Source organism: Nicotiana tabacum, chromosome 19 (assembly GCF_000715075.1).
Source record: "Nicotiana tabacum cultivar K326 chromosome 19, ASM71507v2, whole genome shotgun sequence".
Lineage (NCBI taxonomy): Eukaryota > Viridiplantae > Streptophyta > Magnoliopsida > Solanales > Solanaceae > Nicotiana > Nicotiana tabacum.
The window spans coordinates 31011851-31034092 of NC_134098.1; the positions used below are offsets into that span (position 1 = coordinate 31011851).

At 37.0% G+C, this 22242-nt stretch overlaps 1 protein-coding gene and 1 long non-coding RNA gene across 3 annotated transcripts; both read right to left on the reverse strand.

Annotated features, from left to right (window-relative positions):
- Positions 1–2114: 2114 nt before the first annotated feature.
- Positions 2115–12605, reverse strand: LOC107792096 (zinc finger protein VAR3, chloroplastic). 2 transcript variants are annotated; one of them, XM_016614285.2, is made up of 6 exons: positions 12094–12599; positions 11159–11276; positions 5250–5290; positions 5007–5186; positions 4111–4209; positions 2115–4014 (listed from the first exon to the last, which is right to left on the reverse strand). In XM_016614285.2, exons 1-6 carry the CDS (start codon positions 12510–12512, stop codon positions 2334–2336), a joined length of 2538 nt encoding a protein of 845 aa, XP_016469771.2. In that variant the 5' UTR covers positions 12513–12599; the 3' UTR covers positions 2115–2333. The 2 variants fall into 2 exon arrangements, with proteins under 2 accessions (XP_016469771.2, XP_016469770.2); XM_016614284.2 differs by having other exon boundaries at positions 5007–5290; positions 12094–12605.
- A 2365-nt stretch (positions 12606–14970) lies between these two features.
- LOC142173237 (uncharacterized) lies at positions 14971–19731 on the reverse strand. The gene is made up of 3 exons (XR_012702726.1): positions 19484–19731; positions 19345–19395; positions 14971–15148 (listed from the first exon to the last, which is right to left on the reverse strand). It is a non-coding gene; the product is annotated as an uncharacterized LOC142173237 (long non-coding RNA).
- Between the last annotated feature and the right edge of the window lie 2511 nt (positions 19732–22242).

Genomic DNA, 22242 nt, shown 5'->3' on the forward strand with positions numbered 1-22242 from the left:
TAAAGGCCTTGTAATAGATAAGAAAATACACACAATTGAAGAAGAAAATCTCTTCCTTCTCTCTATCTCTATTTCTTGTTCATGTTTTGCTAAATTGCTTTTATTTCATAACATGTCTTCATGTTTTACTAAATTACTTTTATTTTATAAAAGAAAGAATATAGTTGCATTGTTCAGTGGCAAAATTTATTTACAAAACCCTCGTGCATGGAATGTAAAAAGGCATAATCCGTGGGAAAAAAACAAAAAGACATCGGAAGAAAAAGTAAGCAAATGGGGAGGCAACAGTAAATGCACCAAAAATGGGAAATTATATCTTTTCTTTAAATGATGTGACTTTTAAATTTTTTAACAAATTACATAAATTAAAAAATAGAGGAAAAACCAAAAAATGAGGAAAAAGATAAATAAAAATCCTAGTTTGAGAGCGGTGTCACCTCACTTTTCTTTGACCCTCTTTTATATAAATATATAGATTTCACTCGCTATCTCATTTCCTATAACTATTTCAGTCATTATGTATTCCATGTCTGTAGTCTCTGCTCCGACACAAAGTCCTTAACTAAGGTTCCGTAACCTTAAAGAGTAAGAGCCCGTTTAGCTTAGCTGATCTACGGTAGTTGATAAGCATGCATTAGGTGAAAACACTTTGTGTTGAAACTGATTTTATAAATAATAAACGCTACATGTTTGGATAAAAGTGTTGAAACTGATAATAAACAATTAAAGTGTTTGGTAAAAAAGAACTGATAAGTAACTTTTCTATGAAAAAAGAACTCAAATACCCTTATGACTGTTCACACTAACAGAGAGATGATTACTGCAAGAATTTTAATTCTAAGTTACTTCAAATGAAAATTATTTTATGTTTCAATTTACTTTTTAGTCCTAAATTTATCAAATAAGATTGTTTTAAATATAAATTATTTTGGGATAACCTAATATACAATTATTAATAATTTGTAGATTTTTGGTAAATACATACTTAAATAGTGCGTGTAATATTTGAATAAGAAATACATGTTTTCAATTTTCTTTCTTTCTAATTAAAAATAAACATTCAATTACGATAAGTTTGAAGTCCCAAAGTAAAAACCCAATAACTTACGGTGATTTTACATTAAGAATTTTGTGTTCCTTTTTTTTCCTTAGAAAAAATAAGAAGAAGCAAAAAACAAAAAATAAAATAAAATAAAATAAAATAAAAAATAAAAAATAATAATAATAATAGTAATTAAAAAAAAATCTCCATCAAGAAGAAAAGAAAAAGATGACAGGTTTATAAACAATAAGCAAAATACTAGACATGTAGCCTTTCTTTACTAGGGTAGAATAATTCATCACTTTATTAATGATAGTCACCACCAACCATATTTGTTTTAACAGTTAAAGAATTAAAAGCATATGAGGTCTTACACAAAATTATAAGCTTAGAATCTAACAAAATAATGGAGAGGTTTCTCATCCAAAACATTACGAAGAAAACGAAAGTATTGCTAGTCTTGAAAAGAAAAGGATGGAACGAAGTCGTGGAAACGGAGTGGGTTAGGACATTTAAAAATGGTTATTTAGGGATAAAATAGTAAAATTATTGGCCAAACTAAAAGTGCTTATAAGCTTAAAATTCATAAGTTGGGGGAGACCAACTTATGGCTTTTGGCTTATAAGCGCTCGACTTATAAGCACTTTTAGTATTTACCAAACGCGTAGATAAACTAAAAACTGCTTATGAGTTTTTAGTTTGACCGCTTATACCTTGCTTCCCGTTGGGAGATGTTGATTTGACCGCTTTTGGTGGCAACTTTCGAGGATGCCTTGACTAATCATATGTTATGAGTCCAGTATTAAGATTACTATAGAAAATTAGTTTACGGAGTGATGTTAAATTACAGCTAGAATTATCATCATCACATCAATATAAACTTTTATTTTTATAAACCAATTCTACAGGTTTTTGAAAATGATTACGATGAAAATGTAATAAATATGTATTGCAATTGTTAAATGTCATGTCTAACAATTTTCACATTATATCTGACTTGTGAAAGTCAAAAAGAATCTAAATCAACAAGGGAACAAATGGTAAAGCCGAAGACCACCAATCGAACTAGAGATACACCTACGAACCAGTATCTGTTGGCTTTCATTCATATATGCAATTTGTTACACTGAATAAGCCATAATAAAATCTGTGCGAAGTTACACATTTTTAGTTCATTATTATTGATTACACGTACAGTAAGTGCATGCTGATGCTTAGCTTGAATGCTCTGAGAAAAATCAACTGAACAAAAATTTGCCTGCAGAAACTTGGGCGCGGTGTCTGTGTTGGTTCATTTTTCACTATTATCGCTTTCTCTTTTAATGGGATCAGAACTTACTACAGGAAGATTTCTCCTGTACTGAGTAGATGTCAACCTTCTCTCAAGAGGAGTTTTCCGCTTACTCACCACAAACCTGTTAACCCCCTTGCGCATTGGCATTATCGATGGGAAGTCTTCATCTGGTATCTGACTCAATTCAGAAATGTCTTTTATCTGAGCAACACGGCGGAACCACCTCTCAGCTTTGGCTTCTTCAGACATGTCCAAGGGATCTGGTTCCTTCACAGCAGACCCCTCCAAGCTCTTTCCTGACCATCCACTTCTGATATTCTGGTTTCCAGGCAGCTGGGGTGAACCCACTCCCCCAGTCTCGGAAGGGGATACATCATCTTTCACCGAGTTTCTACTGCCACTACTATCAGTGCTTGAAGCATCGGAAGCAAGAGAAGTCTCGCCTATATTTCCAATATGAGGGAACCCCTGATCTCCAGAGAAATTTGAACTTGCAAACCTTGAGCTTGTAAATCGATCATCAGTTCTTTGTACAGTGTTCATATCTGTGAACTTATATCCAGGATCATCTGACTTTTGATGTGTCTTCTCTACATCTGCCGTCTCAGAATAGGTTTTGGAACTGGATATAGATGAAGTTTCAACCCTAGACACAGAGGAAGAATCTGCATTATCTGCCTGTTGTGTGTCCTTTTTCGCAAAGTAGCCAGGAGGGAATGGAACAAATGGGACAAAGCTACTATTGTTTGCCTGCTCCATGGCCACTTGTCTTTTGTACATTGGAGATGTCAAAGAACGATCTTTCTTCTTGCTAACTACAAATCTGTTTTCTCCTTTACGCATTGGCATAATCTCCGGGAAGTCATCATCAGAGATGGCACTAGGTAAGTCTTTGACATCATGTAGCTCCGCAATTTTCTTGAACCAGCTCGCTGACTTCTCAGCTTGTTCTCTCTCTTTATCCTTGCTGAATGGGCGATTTGACTCCAACTTCTCCACGGACGTTCCAAAGTCATTGCCGACACTTGCTGAGCTTGTTTGGTGACTAGTCTCAGGAGAGTGAAAGATACCAGCTTTTTCATTCACTTTCTCGTCCATGACTGAAGTTTGATTCTTTTTATCAAACATGTCTGTTGGTAATGGCACAAATGGAACATGGTTAGAACTTTTTCCTCTATGATAAATAGCTGACTCAGTGTTTTCATCAGCAGCAATACCCGAATAACTTGTTCGAGATGTTTGATCCATATTCTGCTTCATTGATGTGTCAATGATATTATTCGCAGCTCCAGTCAAAGTCTCACCTTCTGGGATAACATTGTTACCCAAGTTCATGTTGTACTGGGAGTTCGCCAATCTCCTTTCCAAGGGTGTTTTCCTTGTGCTCACGACAAATTTATTTTCTCCTTTCCTCAATGGCATTATTTCAGGAAAATCTTCATCAGCCGCTGCACTATCGATATCAGATGCATTGTTCATCTGAGAAACCTTAGAAAACCAACGCTGTGCCTTCTCCTCATTCTCAGCCAACCTAGGATCAATACCATTTGCATACGCAGAGTTCCCGTTGAACCCTGTCGCTGAACTGGAGTGAGTAGTTCCAAGTGAAACCCCAGCTGGCCGTCCGAAGTCGCATTTCAGGCATACCACATTTCTCCCGTAATTGAAGAAATAACATCTGTGAAACCAACAAATAATAAAGGACATATCCTACATGATAATGAAATGCAAAGAACTAATGACTGAAATACATAAGCAAAGACTCGGTGTTTACTGAGGGCATTCCCACTCCCCGCCTGTCAGCTGTCTCCTTGGTCTAGGTTCCTCACATTCAAGGCATTTGTTGTTTCTTGCAAAGTTCATGAAATTGCACCTGATCAACATTCATGCAGTCTTGGACCGTTAAAGATTATCAAAGTACATGAACCAACAAATTAACAAGCTTAAGAGTATCAGTATGTTTGGTTTGAGCAAGGGAAAGAGAAGAATAGACTATGGAGGACGCAAATAATTTTACTTTGCGGTTCAGTACATTCGCCTTATGTTATTGGTAGAGCTAGACGTCCATGAAAGAAATAGCTTTAATGACAACAAAAGTAAACATTAATATTCTTATTTCCATTTAATCTCCAAAGGACTGAAAATGTTGATCCGAAGCGATTGCACACCCTCCCCTTTCGCTCCAGCCATGATCTCACCTAATTTCACTTCGACCATAACATATACACCAAAGAACAACTGCCTCACCCTCCTAACTCAATATTCTAGAAAGGACTAGGGTAGTTACTGTCCACGTCCATTAGATTACGTGCCACTGTAACCTAAAACAGCTGAATTCCAGAATAGATTCTAGATATTCACCTCTTTACTCATGAAAAGAAGATGTTAGAAGGTGAGGAATGAATAACATGCAAGAAAATGAGTTATACTATATATAATAATCTTAATCTTCAAGAATACTGGAAAACATTTATGCATGAATATTAATAGGAGAGTATATTGTTTTTTCACGTCCTAATGGAATTAATCAAAAATATGAAGGATCACTAGAGGTGGGATTGTCCTTGTGTCCTCAAAAAATTTGAGGCCACAAAACTGAAATAATGGACAACAAACTAAAAAGAAGAATTTTAGAAACAAGAAAGGCAAGAACAAGACAATTGTACATACCTTTGGCATATCCAGTCGCCTCTCTTCATTACAAGATTTTGTCTAATAGGCCTTGGTGTTTGTCCATATCTACCTGAAAACTGATATTGCTCTGGAGAAGGCAGGTTCACTGCTGGAGTTCCACAGCTCACTTCAACCAACTCAAGCAGAAGATTCCGGCAAGATGATTCTATAAGTTCCCTGCCATAGAGAGAGTTATTTTCTGAAGAAACGGTGGGTTTACTTGCATAACTTAATATGTACTTCATGAGATCACTTGTGTTTGCATTGTCACGGTCGAGTACCTGAAATTTTAATCGAGGTTAAGTTCCAAAAAGAAAATAAACAACCTAAAAGGTAAAAAGAAAAACAATATTCAGCAACACTGTATCACATGTGCATTAAAGGTGCAACAACTACAGTTATTTCAACAACTCAGCAAAAAATTAAAAGAAAAGAAATTGTTGATGACAGCTCAATATAGTATTTCCTTCAGTTTTTTCCAAGGGGTCAAGGAATAGACAAGAAAAGAATAAAATTACAAGACACAGGATAGCAGATTACTTTGACCAGATAGATAACTCCCCTCACCAAGGCTAAGGCAGATGGGAAGAAATCATCTAATGTTTTCTATTCCTACTGGGATTTGACCCTGGTCTCCATACCCACTTCATTAACCATTAAGCCACACCCTTGAGCGTGGAAGACACCCTACTTTTAATAACTAAAAAATCGTCAATACAAAAAAGAAAACAAAGAAAACTTTTGAAGTTACATCTAGGCTATTCAGATCCTATTGAATGAAACCACTCAGCAGAGTGATATATCTGCTTCTTTAGTAGTGAAATATCACACAACCCTTCGACAGATTATAACTTTTTAAAAAATAGCACAAAGCGATACAGTTTATGGTGAAAGTGGAGGATTTCAAGACAGTTTTTCTTCTTTTCAGCAATGCAACAAAGAGATCTAGAAAATCAGGTTGATTTTGACATGGAATACATGATTGGACATCATTCCAACTTCTCTCAAGAGATAAAGGGTTCACTCATCTTGAATCTTTGAGACTAAAGGACTATTTGGGATATTCAGTGTTGACTATTTGGGATATTCAGTGTTGAAGTCATTTAGCCTACATGTTGTACTTCTAAAGCCCAAAGGTGAGCCCCTGCGCTTGCTAGTTGCAAGCCTAAATACTCTTAACTGGCAAATAGCAAAGTAATACCGTGACGGAAAGATGGAAAGAACCCCCATCAGAAGTGAAATAGAACGTGAACCCATAGGCGCTCAAGCAGCAGGAATGAGAAGTCTTCGTGGTGCGGGTTGAAGTCTTTGCGGGTTAAAGCTGAACCGCACCGCGACCGCACCACACTGCAAAGTTGCCTCCCAAGCTAGGGCTTGACAACATTCCCAAGAGAGGTAATGAGAAGAATTCTAGAGTGGATAGCTACCTATGCCTAGATCATTGATAAATAAAATTTAATTGATAAGACCTTTTCAAGTGTAGCCAATATCATGACATAAAAATAAGTCACAAACCTACAGCTGCCAACTGAAAAGGCCATCAAAACTTTAGCTTTTGAAAAAGTTGAGGTTGTCGATGATGTACTTTCAAGGTTTTGCTCCTCAAGCACAAAGAAGAGAGAAAAACAAAAGCACCCCGCTAAAATTTTTCACAAACTAGCGAAAACATTCTTCAAACTCACCTGAGAAGAATGTAAGATGGAAAGAACCTTACCCACTCGTTCTTCAATTCCGCAAGATTGCAAGAAGCGTTGAATAAAGGAAGAAGAAACAAACAAAAGAAAAGTCACGTTTTTGAAGCAAGAGCATAGAAAAACTAATCACCAATGTTTATTTTCAGCATACTGAGCCCTTTAAATAGGCCTTACAATGAGTAAAATTGATGAGGTTAAGGAAAACTAATCCTAATTAAACTAGAATAAGAATAAGGCTACGAAAACCTATCCTAACTAAAATAGGAAAAAAGAATTCTAGTAGGAATGGTCTACCAACTAACAATCCTAGTTTGACTAGAACTACAAATATAATACTACTAAAACAAGAATCAAATTACTAGGAAATAAGAAATAAGAAATCCTAATCTTATGGAAAAAAAATTCTATCTTGAATGGATTCTTGGACTTCTTGAATTTCTTTGAACACTCCCTTATAATTTGCCTTGGGTTTATATTCTTTACACCAGAACTTCTGTGCCTTCAGCCATATTACTCAGGGAACTTGTGCTTTATAAAGTTTCTTCAAGTGAATAGATATTTGAATTTAATCCTATCAACAGCTTATGATTCATATAATTGAACTACTTTAACTATTAAAAACATAAAGCAAGCAAATTCTATCTAAAATTTGCTTATTCTTGTTAGTCTGCACCCCCCCCCCCCCAAAAAAAAGACGCACCAAGACATAACCAAACTTCATAAGATATGCACATATTCATGGATATGAGGCACTGTTGTTGAGGGAACAAGGAATTAATTTTGCAAGTCCATTTCATATTCCACTCTTATTATACACTCTGCTCTTTTTGTGCGACTTGTCCCTATCCTTTTAAATTATACCATCTACCCCATTATTTGTTCAACTTTTACAGAATCACGAATTTTTCAGTTGTATCCCTGATGTATGCTTTCTTTTGCATTTGGCAACCTATTCTTTCTTATATCTTTTTATTTGCTCGTGAGATTAAGTTATAAATGAGGTCTTTTTTTTAACGATCTCTGGTGAGATTAGCTTGCACATCTCATTAGAGTCATGCGACTATCTACGAGGAGTAAACAATATTTGGCGGGAGGGGGGGACCAACTAATAATTTGCACCAACAATGATTTGGTCCTCTCTTGTACCATACTTTGAAACTCTGAACATCTCTCACTCCCCCCATTGTGAATGACATCATTAATGTAAGGAGTCAAATCATTTTTTCTTTGACTACAATTTATTTTTATAATTTTTAGTTATTAAGAATTGATATATTTAATCCTATTGCAGTTTCTAAATATGCATACATTTCTCGGTATTTTGGCTAAGATTATGGGCAATTTCTAAGAATTATTTAGGATTGTGTATGAATGCATACTATGTTGCTCGGACTCTTTGGAAATATCTCCGGATGCATGCCGGATCCTCCAAATGTAGTGCATTTTTGGAGGATACGATACGGGTGCGACAGCATTTTGGAGAGCCCACGCAGCATAGAATGCATATCGAAAAGTAGATGGTTTGACCAGTGTTGTAAATAGCGCTCACTAATAGCGAGTAGCAACGCGAAGCGGGGTTCAGACGCTTGTTTTGGTCTGTTGCGATGCGTTTTTAAAAAGCGACGGCGAGGCGACAAGGCAAGGTAGCGACAGAGGCGTCGCTTTTTAAAAATAAAAGAAAGAAAAAAGAAGAAACTTAAATAAAAGTTAGGGTTTTCTTCGACTTAGAGGTACTTCTTTCTTTTTCCTTCTTCTTTCGTTTCTTTTTCTTTTTCCGGCAGTAAGCCTCTCTTGTTTCTTCTTTCTTTTCTTTTTCTTTTTATTTTTCCAGTAGTGAGTCTTCTTCGTTCTTCTTCTCTCCGGCAACAACTGATTTCCAGCAGAGATATTCTTTCTTTCTTTTCTTTCACCTTTGTTTTCGCTTTTGCTCTTCTTTCTTCTTTTGTTTCTCTCTTTTGATTTTTCTTCCAGTTTAGTAAACAATTAAAATTGCATATTAACTTCTCTCTATAATTAAAATTACAATTAATTGTTATTTTCTCTTTAATTATAATTAATTTCTCTCTATAAACAGTATATTAAAATATTTGATTTCTATCTACTGAGTTTTTGAATTGATATATTTACTAATATGTTGTTGTTATTGAGTTTTTAGTTATTTATATGTGCAAATTTAATATTTTATTTTTGTATTAATTGGCGCTTCACATAAAAAAGGCGAGCGCTACGCTTCTCTCTTCTTGCCACAGTGAAGCGGGCCATCATTGCTTTTGGTCGCCTCACGCTATCCAAAACAATGGTTTTGACATTCGCTCTACAAACCCCGTCATTCTTTTGTGACAAAGGTGCATATTTACAAAGTATGATCCTCATTAACCTCTATTATTTGTGCATTCACACAGCTTAGACTTATTCATATCTCATGTGAAGCAAATAAGCAATTTAGATATCATGCACGTGAGCATGTCAATTTTATTTATAGGAATATTATTTTTTTTATTAAGATAGGTAATATGTATAGGGAAATTTTAACTGTATGTTCCAATTTTTCCATCATGGATACTCACATGTGGCACAACCCAATTTCATGAATAGATCATTAAACGGGAGATCCAACTTATTTTACATGAAACTTTAACCTAATTTCACAAGTAGATCATGAATAACTTTTTTAAAAAAAAGGTACCGTCCAAATTGCAAAATGGAGCATGCACTAGCGAAGCAACCTCAAGCACTCGTGATTTAAAGAAAAAAAGATGAAACAATTAGGGATCAAACACGTGAAAATATTTCATAGGTAAAACAAGTGAAAAAATATTAGGGACCAAACACGTGAAAAAAAGGACAAAATACTAGGGACCAAACACGTGATAGCAACAAAGTGACGTGGCCACTGAATTGTGTGAACTAACCCTTCTAACGTTTAAGCTGTTAAAACCTTCTTTCTTTGGATCCCTCACGTGCATGTCTGATTTTTTTCTTGGACCAAATACATGAATCTTTTTTTGAACGGTAACTGCAAAAATTGAATCCAAGTTCTGATTGTTCTGATACCATATTGAATTATGTGAACCACCTCATCTAAAAACTTGAGTAATCAGAGGGGGCATTGCAACAGTCATAAATCAGACACCTCAAACCTTCAAGTGTTAGAGTGGAACATCTAGGTCATTTAATTAGAACAAGTACTAAAATGAATGCATATTGGTCTAAAGTTATCCTTAACAGGAAGTTTGAGAATTATTTCTCAATTCCCTACTATTTTTCTAATTTTCATTTTATTTTTTGGCCTTATGGCATGATAAATGTAAGGACTAGCTGAACCTCTATTTGCATCTCCACTATAATACCAATCAATCAAAATCATCCTCATATTTGGAGATTCAAAAAGAGGCTTTTTATCTCGCAACTCACGCCTTAATCACGATGTCCTCAACCTTCATTACCGTAAAGCGCCGTAAGTTTTAAATATTAATTACGGCTAATTACGGGCCTAATGATGTAACTAAAGTGCCCCCGAGGTGTAAACGGATCCACACGAAGGAACATGATAATCTATGTATGGTATGGTCTGAAAGTGGTTTGTAGTGATAAAAGAACAAGGAAAGATGAAAACTTGAAGTTGGAGACAAGAGCTGGCGTCTAGGCACTGACGCACTGTCGGGCTGGTCTCATGCCACAAGAGAGAGTTCCCGGCCAAAAACATGAGACCATACAATTTTTTTTATCAGTACATGCGACAATACAGTTATGGCCAGAGTGAGCTTGTTGTGAGAAACTCACATGGACCGAGTCAAGGAGCTCGAGTCGAGATATAGTGTCAGGAGGCCAAAATGTTGAGGCACTTCAATTTGGGGTAATCGCGCAATCACTGCAGGGAAAGGACCTGGGCAGGCCAACCATGCCTCACGATGGCCTCACATTGCGAGAAGGCCCGATCCAGGCAGGGCACAAGTTCTGTGACAATCTTGCGCCACGAGAAACCCAAGGGCTATAAATTATGTCAACAGTAATAATTCAGTTATTCCTCAAATATTTGGCTGGAGATCCAGATCATATTGGAGCAATTCTTTTAAATTGCAACTAACATGAATGTAAGGCAGCAAAATAAGGGTTCCCAGGCTTCAACCATAGTAAAAACTGGGCATCAACTTAAGTACCAAAAATGTCTCCTCAAGTTAAGCAGTTTAGCTTTGAGCTACTTAGCTTAATAAGGAAGCTCAACCTTGAAGGGGTCCAACATGGCTTGGTTTGCACTGAAGATATATAATTACTTTAAAATTGGTATAATGTCCACACATGTAACAGAATCTTTAAGCTTATTTCCAAACTGGTTCGACTAAGGCAATCATATATTAAACTCAGTTTTAATATGTATAAATTCTTAAAATAAACTTATTTGACGAAGGGACCACTGTAACGGAATATTATATTTTATCATAGCATTGTGCTTACCGTGCTCCCGCCAATACCCAAGAAAGCCCTCATTCTTCTTGCCGTCTCAAGAGCAGCTTTGAACAAAAATGGTGTCCCATTTGATACCACGATCTCAATATCCCTCCTTGAAAGCGATCTATAAAACATGAAACAGGCGCACACAAAGATGAAAACAATGTTCATATTATCTCATAAGTATCTAAAACCTACATTTCAGTGTTTTGTCTAAAGCAAAGTGCTTAGGAGCAGAATTTTATTTTGGAGAAGTACTAAATCTTCTTGCCATAGACATTTCAGAAATCAAACAACTTCAAAAATTTCAACATTCAATCATTGGTAATTTTAAACGAATCAAATAAGAGATACATCAGGAATATTCAATCTTCAACATACATACTCGTATAGATATGCATAAAATACTTCCAACAGCTGCCCTTAGATACAAACATATGTCATATGTCCTTGATTATTTATTTCTATATCTCACTCTGTCCTCACTCCATTTGGTTCTATTTTTCTTGGAATACCTTCATATAGGCCTCTTTATCTTTACTTAGGAACTTAAATAGATAACCAATACTCTTGCTCGTGAGCCAAACCAAATAACCCTATAACCTTTTTCAAGCTGTATTCTTTCCTTTTTTTTATTATATCATAGAGATCCCCTATGGCAAGTGATGCACGGTTTGAAACATAGTGGATAATGTGCTCGTCCCTCTAATTCACTTATGTTTGAAGTTGTCTCCAATCTTCATTATGTCATATCGTATTTCAATTATAAAGAAAAGGGTCTGAAGAAAAATATCAAACAACAAGGACGAAAAATAAAATGTCTACCATTCAAGGCAATATAACATTATTGAGAATTTCCACGAATTATTAGCAGAGGCTAAGATTACTCTCAGTGTTCCTAGAAACAAAATGAAAAGAGACAGATAGAGAAGGAATCGAACCCTATGAGATCGGGGCGTTCCCGAGCAAAAGTTAAGCAGACGCTGGCAGCACGAACGAAGTCATCGGACAACTCCTCGTACGCCACGAAGGAGTCTTCTACTGCGGGAGCTAGTTGGCCATTGGCAGTAAGAACACTAATAAAGCTACACCATTCAGGCCAAGGGTGGGAGATAAAACAAGACGAAGAGGAGTTGAGTGGGTTATTACTATTATTAATGGGTTGCGCGTGGAATTGTTGTTGTTGTTGGGAGGAATTGATGGGCGAAAGAGGGGATATATGGGCGTGACTGTAGACTGTGAAGCGACGTGAAGCGGAGGGAAAACGGCGAAGGTGGAGCAAAGAAGGGCGTCGGAGGTGATTGAGGAGAGTGGGGAATGGAGTGGCGAAGAGGGAGATGAACCTCGACGTGCCGCCCATTCTTGGAGGTTTTGCTAAACCCTTTGAAAGCTTATTACAGAGACGGGAATTGGTTTCTGGCTAAGCGGGTCTGAGATAGTTTGGAGAAAGTTTGGATATGATGGACCATTCCATGGGTATTTAGGGCGGTTCGAACCGAAACCGAAAAAACGAACCGAAATCCAAGCTTAATAGCTTATTAGTATCGGATTAACGGGTTAATGGACGGAGAACGGATTAAAATTTTTTTATTAACGACTTATCGGTTTAGGGGCGAATTATTCAATTTTTTTAACGGATAATCCGTTAACCCGTTAAGAATATATATATATATATATATATATATATATATATATATATATATATATAGACAATATATTTTTTTTTCCAGAAAGATTACCATCTTCCAGAATCATTCATATTTTGTTACAAAACTTTAACTTTAAACAGTTTACTATATAGCCAAAGCAAAGCCAGGAGACACTGCAATTTCTAACTAGTTTCATGTCAACGTTTCTTAGCAAAATCCGAAAGAATAGCAGAAGAAAGGACACAAGCCAGTTACAATGAAATTTATAGAGCAACAATAGCTTCAACCACAACCAGCAGCGACAGCTCTCAGGTTAATCCTGCTAATATCAACAATTGCCATAAGCTAAGCATCATAGTTGAAAATACAATTCATCTGTTACAAAAAAGGCATTTATAATGTTTGTCATCATTATAAGGCACCGAAGAATGTCATCATTTCAATCAACCGAAACTAAACCGATAACCGCCCGATAATAGCTAAACCGATACCAATCCGCCCGATATCTTATTGGGTGGCTAGCGGATTAATACGTTTAAAAACCGATAACCGATAAGCCAAACCGTTAAGAGTAAATAACTGCCCGATCCGCCTGTTAAGCAGCCCTATGGGGATTAATCTTGCGAGTATCAATATTATGCATTTCTTTTTCTCTTTTTGTTTGGTTTTTTAAGGTAATAAAGTGAAAAATAATATATCTCTAATCTTTTCTGCGTCTTCCTTTTTCTCTCTTATTTTTCCTACTACTATTGGAGGGGCGTCCATGCTAGAACTGATCAAAGAAGAATGATTTGTGTCACATTCTCACTATGCAATCAGCAATGTTCTTTTAAAATTGTCACATTCTCATTGTGCAATGTTCTTTTAAAATAGCGGCTTAAACACATCATTGAATAAACCTTTCTCGACCAATAACCCAAAATATACCCTAGCCCCTTGGGGATCCCGGCTTTTTTCATTCGTTATGCGACTGAATGCGTACTCGCGTGATCAATTGATGGACGGGGGAATTGCGTGAATGATGAGACCGGCCTAACCTAAAGTCAAGGCTCTTTCCTCTCTTGATGGCGCGATTGAGAATCTCGAGAACCTTTCCGAACCAACAAGTTTAAATACATCATCCAAATTTATCTAAAGGCTCGAAGTACCACAAGTAACATCAAAATCAAGGATTGGAAATCAAATCATTCTTTTAAGTTTCAAACATTCCAACTTCGCCAAATGCGTCTAAATCACACTTTGACATTCCGGATCACAACCAAACTTTGCATACAAGTTTCAATCAACTAAATGAACCTATTTAAGGTCTCAAAACTATAATAAGAGTCTGATAATACCGAAATCAACTCTCGGTCAAGCCTATGAATCCCCCCCCCCCCCCAAATTCTTTAAATTGTCAACTTTAGATAAATAGAGCCAAAACCTTCTAGGAACCTCCAAATCAAAATTTGAACATACGTCCAAGTCCAAAATCATCATACGAACATATTGAAACTAGCAAAATACGATTTTGAGGTCATTTATCTAAAAGTCAAACATTGATCAACTCTTTCAACTTTAAGCTTCTAAATTGAGAATTACTCTTCCAAATCAATCCCGAACCTCTCCAAAATCAAAACCAACCATACATGCAAGCCATAATACATCATATGAAGCTACTCAAAGTCTCAAACTACCGAACGGAATGCTAAAGCTCAAAATGGTCGGTCAAGTCATTACATACCAAGTTTATCAAGACCCAAAATTATGTGACCAGCACCCGACATACTACTCGACTCCGATGGACCAAGCAGTACAAGAATACTCACCAATATGCCTAATAGATTCATGCAGAATCCGTTTTAAAAAACAGTCATGTTAAATTAAAATCGTGTATGAAATATAATTATTAAATCAATCCATTTTAATAACTGAAAGTACATAAAGATAATAATATTTGTTTCATGCATTCCGTATGAATAACCATCAATTATAATCCCACAATAATAACAAGTGTCTATAAAATTTCTAAAACACAAGAATCATGACGACCCAAAATCCATCTAGTCGTGACGGCACCTAACCCAACCCGCAAGGTAAGCCAAATAATAGTCAACATAGTTCTAATGAAATAAAAATGGTCCACAAATAAAATAATTGAATTTCAAACAATTTTTCAAGGACTGGTAGTACAAGTCATGAGTCACTGAGATTTAAATTTTCAAAGCTAGTGTGAAATAAATACAACATCTGTTTGGAATATACATAAATAGAATTCAAATCTAACACTACCAAGGACAAGTGATAGTTATATCTGGTTGCATCTCCAGTCCAGCTCCCGTCATCCACAGCATCTCAGCTCCAAGATCTGCACACAAGGTGCAGAAGTGTAGTATGAGTACAACCGACCACATGTACTCGATAAGTATCATAACTAACCTCGCGAGGGAATAGAAGCAAGAATTATAAATGATACTCGCTAATCACTTGTACAGTTTATAATTTCCAACAAGTACAGAACAGTAATATGAACAAGTCATGAAATTACAGATAAGACCACCTTGCTGCACATAATTTTCTTAACGTACTCTACTCAGTCAACAAACCAACATATAAAGAGATATGCAAATAAATCAGATAAACTGCCAAGGAAATTGCAAGTAAAAAAGAAATACAATACTCAAATATCAATTTGTTGCAGCACGCAACCCGATCCAAAAAGAAATCGCATCACGGCTCCTAGGACCACATCAGAATCTCAATAACCAAACCAAACCAGCTCTCCAAAAGCTCACATCAATCAGAAACCCGTCGGTTTCTCACAATTCGAGAGTACACCATCAAGAGAGAAACATGAGAAGGTGACCCTAGGGGGTGGATCCATATTCACACATTGCACGACCAATTCAACGTGCTGCACGGATAACTCACGTGTTAATAATATCAATCGCACAGACAACTCACGTATTGCGCGGACAACTCACGCGACATAATATAGTATCTAGATTCGCAGGACAACTCACGTGCTGCCGGGATAACTCACGTGCCAATAATCACAATTCACCCGGCGTGATCATAGGCATAACAACACAATCTGCACGACGTGATCATAGACATAACAACACAATTTGCCCGGCATGGTCACGGGCATAACAACACAATCCGTCCGGCGTGATCATATGCATAACAACACAATCCACCTGGCATGATCACATGCATACAGCACAATCCGCCCGAAGTGGTCACAAGCACCCAGTCCAAATCATGTCACACAAAAGTAAATACACAAGAATACATGTATATGATAACTGAATATCACATTCCATGCTTCTGGACTGGTATAATGACATGCTAAGGTGTATGCATGTGCAAAGTGTGCTATCATAGCTCAAATCAGCATTTTCATCAAGGAACTAGCAATTATCAAATTCATTCAGGGAATTAGCCGCTATGTAACCTCAAATATAGATCAAATAATTCACAACAAGGTTACAAATATGAGAAACATCACAACATAAAGCTTAACAATAAATTCAAGGCATGTCATAACCTAAACACTACCCCGAGCACGGATAATTAACTCGGTGCTTGCACATGGGCTCAAACCCCACACATATGCACACCCATATCACGTAGCTATCACAAATAACTCAGGCAACTAGTGCCTCAACCAAGTTTAAATAAGATACTTACCTCAAGCAAGCCAAAAACAAAATCGAGCAAGCCCAACAATACTCTAGAAACGTTATCCCGCTCGAATCGACCTCCGAACGGCCAAGAACTAGCCAAAAGCAACTCAAAAACATCACATAATGCCAAAGGAAATAAACCCAAATGATAAAGGTCGAATCTTTAATCAAATACTCAAAGTCAACTAAAAAGCCAACCTAGGCCCGCACCTCAAAACCCGACAAAACTCACAAATTCCGATAACTCATTCGAATACGAGTCCAACCATACTAATTTCACTCAAATCCTACTCCAAATTGATGTTCAAGACTCAATAATCCACTGTAGGAAAATTTAGACAAACCCCCCTAATTTCTTCTTTTAGAATCATAAATCAAATATCAAAATCGAATATGGAATCATGGAATATAATCAAAACTGAGTGAAAAATGCTTACCCCAATCCATATGGTGGAAATCCTCTCCAAAATCGCCCAAAACCAAGCTCCAAATCTCAAGTTGTGATAAAATAAACCAAACCTCAATTTATAAACGTGTGCCCAGCTCTTTCGCATTTGCGAACAATAGGCCGCTTCTATGACAAATATCTCATTTCTGTGGAGACCACTGAAAGCTCATCCTTTCGTACCTGCGGATAACGTCCCGCTTCTGCGCTCCAAGCCACCGCTTCTGCTCTGCCGCAGACGTGCCCAAAATCTCGTATCTGCAGAGATCACCCAAATTAGTCTCCTTCGCAGGTGCGACCATAAATCCGCTTTTGCGACCACCGCACTTGCGCAACTCCAATCGCATGTGCGCAACTCCAGAACTAGCAGAAACCAGCAACTCCATGAAGGAAAAATGGTCTGGAACACGTCTGCAACTTGCCCAAGACCCCCGGGCCCCGTCCGAACATACCAACAAGTTCTAAAGCCTAACACAGATTTACTCAAGGCCTCAAATCACACATAATAACATCACATCCACGAATATTACCTCAAATCAAGCTTAATGAACTTTTGAACTTTCAACTTCCAAAACTCGCGACGAACCATATCAATTCAACTCAGAATAACCTCAAATTTTGCACACAAGTTCCAAATGACATAACAAACCTATTCTAGCTCCCGGAATAACAATATAAATCCGATATCATCAAAGTCAACTCCCGGTCAAACCTATAGATTTTCCAAACCTTCAAATTGCCAACTTTCGCCAATTATGGTCAAAATCTTCTAGCAGTCGCCAATTACAAATCCGGGCATATATCCAAGTCTAAAATTACCATCTAGACCTAACGGAACCACCAAAACTCCAATCCGATGTCAAATATACAAAAGTCAAACTTAGTCAACTTTTTTAACTTAAAGCTTTCAAATTAGGAATCATTCTTCCAAATCGACTCCGAACCACTGAGAACCAAAACCGACGATGTACACGAGTCATAATATATCATATGAAGCTACTCAAGACTTCAAAGCACCGTACTGAATGCAAATGCTCAAAACGACCGATCGGGTCGTTATAAGAATGAAATAAATAACTGAGACATGCCTCGGTGACTCAAAAAGACAAAGTAAATGTCCCTCCATGATTACAAGTGAGGAGATTCACCAAAAGCGTAGCAGAAGATATGGAGTTATCCTATCTGGGGATTTAGTTTGTTCAAGACCAATTCCTGAAATCAGAAATTAGAAGTTTCGCCAATGGGACTAAGCTCATCATGCTTAGCACGTATCATGAACCATTTCCCAACAAATAAGTGGGACAAGAGATAAGTAAATATGAGATATGTATAAACAATTGATATAAGAAAGAACATTTATATCAATTAACAATCTAGATGGTAAAATAAAACAATAATATAAAACATACTTCAAAGTCTTTCTTTAGCATTAAGCTTTAACAAAATCAAGTGAGATTATTCATTTTACCAGGAGCACTATACCATCAGCAACACGAATGAAAGGTCAAGTAGGTTTTGTACCTAGCGGCAAGTATTATATATCCTTCTTGCTCAGGTCGTCTCATCACTGTGCCACACAAATCGACTCAACCATGCTAATAAAGTAGCACAATAGTATACTCCCGTGGGGGCACTTTGTTGTAGTTTCAAACCATAAGGTAGGTTCTACGCTTACACTGACAAATATCGATTCATGGCCTAATATGAAAAGGTATCCAAATCCAATTCGGTAGACTCAAGTAACTTTCAAAATATTTACTTCTACCATGTATATTTTTTATAGCCAATCCAACCATTTATAAATAGTTAAGTGCAAAACATATCGCCAATCATGTATTTCTATTTCTCAAAATATTACAAGTGTTATTCCACCTTTACTTAGTAAAATTAAAACAATGTTACATTTCAAGAAAATAATGTCAATAGCACTTAAACATTTTATTATGCAAGGAATGATGCATTCCTAACCCGTTAGTCCTCACAAGCTAGGACTCACATATAGAATTTATTTAAGTTTCAGCGTACTTCAAATCGCTTTCCAAATCTTACACCAAATGTATCAATGACGCCAAAGATTCACAATCTACATACAAACCACTAATTTCCGTCAATTCATACTCTAGGATATTACTCAATTCGACCCATAAAGTGGCCATAAGCTCTCTTTATCTGAATCTCAACCTCTTTTACTATGTCGTTCTACAGTACAATATTCAATAATTAAAATGCCAACAAGATTAAAAAGAATAGCATTTAACCCATTTTCACCAAATTGACACTATTCATCATTGTGTTCGCTTAACACAACAATGTTGAAAATCATACATTTTAGGCTTTTTCAATCAATGAAATACTTAGTGTTTCTAGATAAAGAATATACCAACAATATATTTCTCATTAATAAAATGGAGCAAGAGGTTAAGACTCTACCTTGTTGAAGAAAACCCTAGCTTTTCTCTTTTGTAGCTTCTTGAAATTTTTCTGATCAAATATATTTCGCAAGGATGATTTGGTGTTAGAGATAGTTTTTAATACTTGAAATCAACTCACAGCAATCCAAAAAACTTACATTGAATGGGTTTTTAATACCCCTAGTCCGACTCTCCTTCAAAGCTCCCAAGAGAAAATAAATTTTGGTCACTTTTTCTCTCTCTCCGAAATGGTTTATATAGGCCAAGCTGTAGATTTTTGTTCTTGTGCATCGCACCACCAAGGCGACGAAATACCAGATTTTAAAGTGTTGTTGTTCTTGTGCATCACCCACCATGCGTCACACAAGTCAATGCATTGCCAAGCTTCTATTCTTCCCATGCTTCTGATGTGAGAGGCACAACTTGCTGCATAAAGTGCAGGCTGCGTTGCTTTTCTTGTTCCCTTTATACTCCTAATACCTGTCACGACCCAAAATCCCATCGGAGTCGTGATGGCGCCTAACACCGCTTGCTAGGCAAGCCAACAAAAATATGCGGAATTAAACTTCAACTACATTAAGAGATAGTCTCAAGTAGCAGAATAACATAAATAACTGAAGTCATAATAACGATACAACTGAAACAATCTAAACTCTGGTGTCACCAAGTGCAAGATCTCTACAGAGTACTAAATACAAAGTCAATAATAACATAAGATAAAGGAAGGGACTTCAAGGCATGCGAACGGAATAATAGTGCTACCTTGAATTCTCCAAGTAAGCCTGGATAAACAACTCACTAGCAACTACCGCTATCAACAGAACCTGGATCTGCACATAAAGTGAATGAACCTGGATCTGCACATAAAGTGCATAGTGTAGTATGAATACAATTGATCCCATGTACTCAGTAAGTAGCAAACCTAACCTCGGTGAAAGCAGTGGCGAGGTTGGCAAAGTGTGATACTCACTTTCAATAGTCAACAACAACAATAACAATATGATAATGGCATAGAAGGAAAAGTAGCTCAAATAATAACAGGTTCAACTCTAACACAATAAGAGGAGAAATAAGCATGCTTTTGTAGGTATATTAGTCAAGGCATCAACGTTTTCACAGAAATCACCTAGACATGGATTTATCAAGATAAATTGTGATTTCAAGCTCTAAACATCAAACAGAGATATCAAATACCAATTAGCATAAGAAAAATACAACTCTATGCTTGCATATCAAATATACATGCTAAAATCCAAAACATCACAGTTTAATCATCAACCATACACAATCTCAGCATACTCATAGTGCCTAGCACAAATACCTCATACTCTCAGCACTCTCATTGTGCCTGGTACAATACCTCTGAACCATTGCAAACACATATTCAAGACTGTACGGGTGCCTGACATAAGTCCCTTACTAAGCACATCTCGTGTGCCTACACTCACAGGGCCCAAATTAACATGTGTTATCACCCGACTCTAGAGAGGCGGTGTAACGACCCGGCCGATCATTTTGAGTATTTTAGCCTCGATTCCCCTATTTGATTTCTTGCATGTGTGTACTTGTGGTTTTATGACTCGCTGGGGAGATTGGTTTGGTTTCGGGTGAGTTTTGGATGGATTTGGGACACTTAGTTTCTTGGTGGAAGGCCTTAGTCGTAAGAGTTTACCGGAGTTTGACTTTTATGTAGACAACTCTAGAAGGGTATTTTGATGGTTCTGATAGCTTCGTATAGTAATTTTGTACTTAGGCATATGTCCGGATGTGAATTTGGAGCGCAGGTTGTTTTGGCTTGAATTGGTGAAAGTTGAAAAGTTGAAGGTTTGGAAAGTTGATAGGTTTGACTGAGGGTTAAATTTATTGATATTGGGCTCGGATTGTGATTCCGAGAGTTGTTATAGGTCTGTTATGTCATTTGGAACTTGCATGCAAAATTTAGGGTCAATCGGAGTTGTTTAGGCCTATTTGGCGCAATTGTTGAATTTGGAAATGTTCATAATTTTATTAGGCTTGAATTGAGGTGCGATTCGTAATTTTGATATTTTGTGTGATTTGAGGCCTCGAGTAGGTTTGTATTATGTTTTGGGATTTGTTAGTGTGTTTGTAATGGGTCCCCAAGGCCTCGGGTGTGTTTCGGATGGGCTACGGACCATTCCACCTTGTTTTTTGATTGTTGATGTCCATGTCTCGTTTCCTTCTTCGCGTTCGCGACATGGTGGTCACGTTCGCGAAAGGTTATAGGGGGCTGGGTTATCGCCCTTCTTCGTGCGATAGAGCTCCGCGTTCGCGAAGCAGCCAAGTGCTGGGATGAGTTTAACCTACGCGTTCGCGAGGTCCAGACCGCGTTCGCGAAGGCCTGGATGTTGCTTCATCGCATTCGCGATGTGATGAACGTGAACGCGGATGTATTTTTCTAGGCAGACCACTTATGGTCTTCGCGAACGCGATGCTGGTCCCGCATTTGCGATGCACAGTACCTAAGCAGATTATATAGTACTCTATTTCGAGGGCTTGAGTTATTATATCATATTTTGAGTTAGAGAGCTCGGTTTTAGGTGATTTTGGAGGGGATTTTCACAATTTGGATTGGGGTAAGTGTTTTTGACTCGAATTTGGTTATATTTCATGATTCCATCCCTATTGTTATCATTTAATTAGTTATTTGAATTAGAGAAGTTGGGAATTTTTGTGAAAACTTTTCTAGAACATAAATTGAGGATTTGAAGGTCGATTTGAGGTCGGAATTGGATGATTTTGGTATGGTTGGACTCGTATCAGAATGGGTGTTCGGAATTTGTGAGTTTGGTCTGGTTCTGAGGTGCGAACTTGGGGTTGACTTTTTGAGTTGACTTTTTAATTTTCATCAAAGATCGAATCTTTATTATCTAGAATTATTTCATATGGCTTTTATTTA

What these genes read in the sequence shown, in the direction of transcription:
- LOC107792096 (XM_016614284.2), bottom strand. Translation starts at nt 12,512, where the DNA reads ATGGGCGGCACGTCGAGGTTCATCTCCCTCTTCGCCACTCCATTCCCC. An exon ending in GAACGCCCCGATCTCATAGG is followed by an intron (nt 11,277 to 12,093) that starts GTTCGATTCCTT and finishes CATGTTTTATAG; the next exon opens with ATCGCTTTCAAGGAGGGATA. An exon ending in TGGGTATTGGCGGGAGCACG is followed by an intron (nt 5,291 to 11,158) that starts GTAAGCACAATG and finishes TTAAAATTTCAG; the next exon opens with GTACTCGACCGTGACAATGC.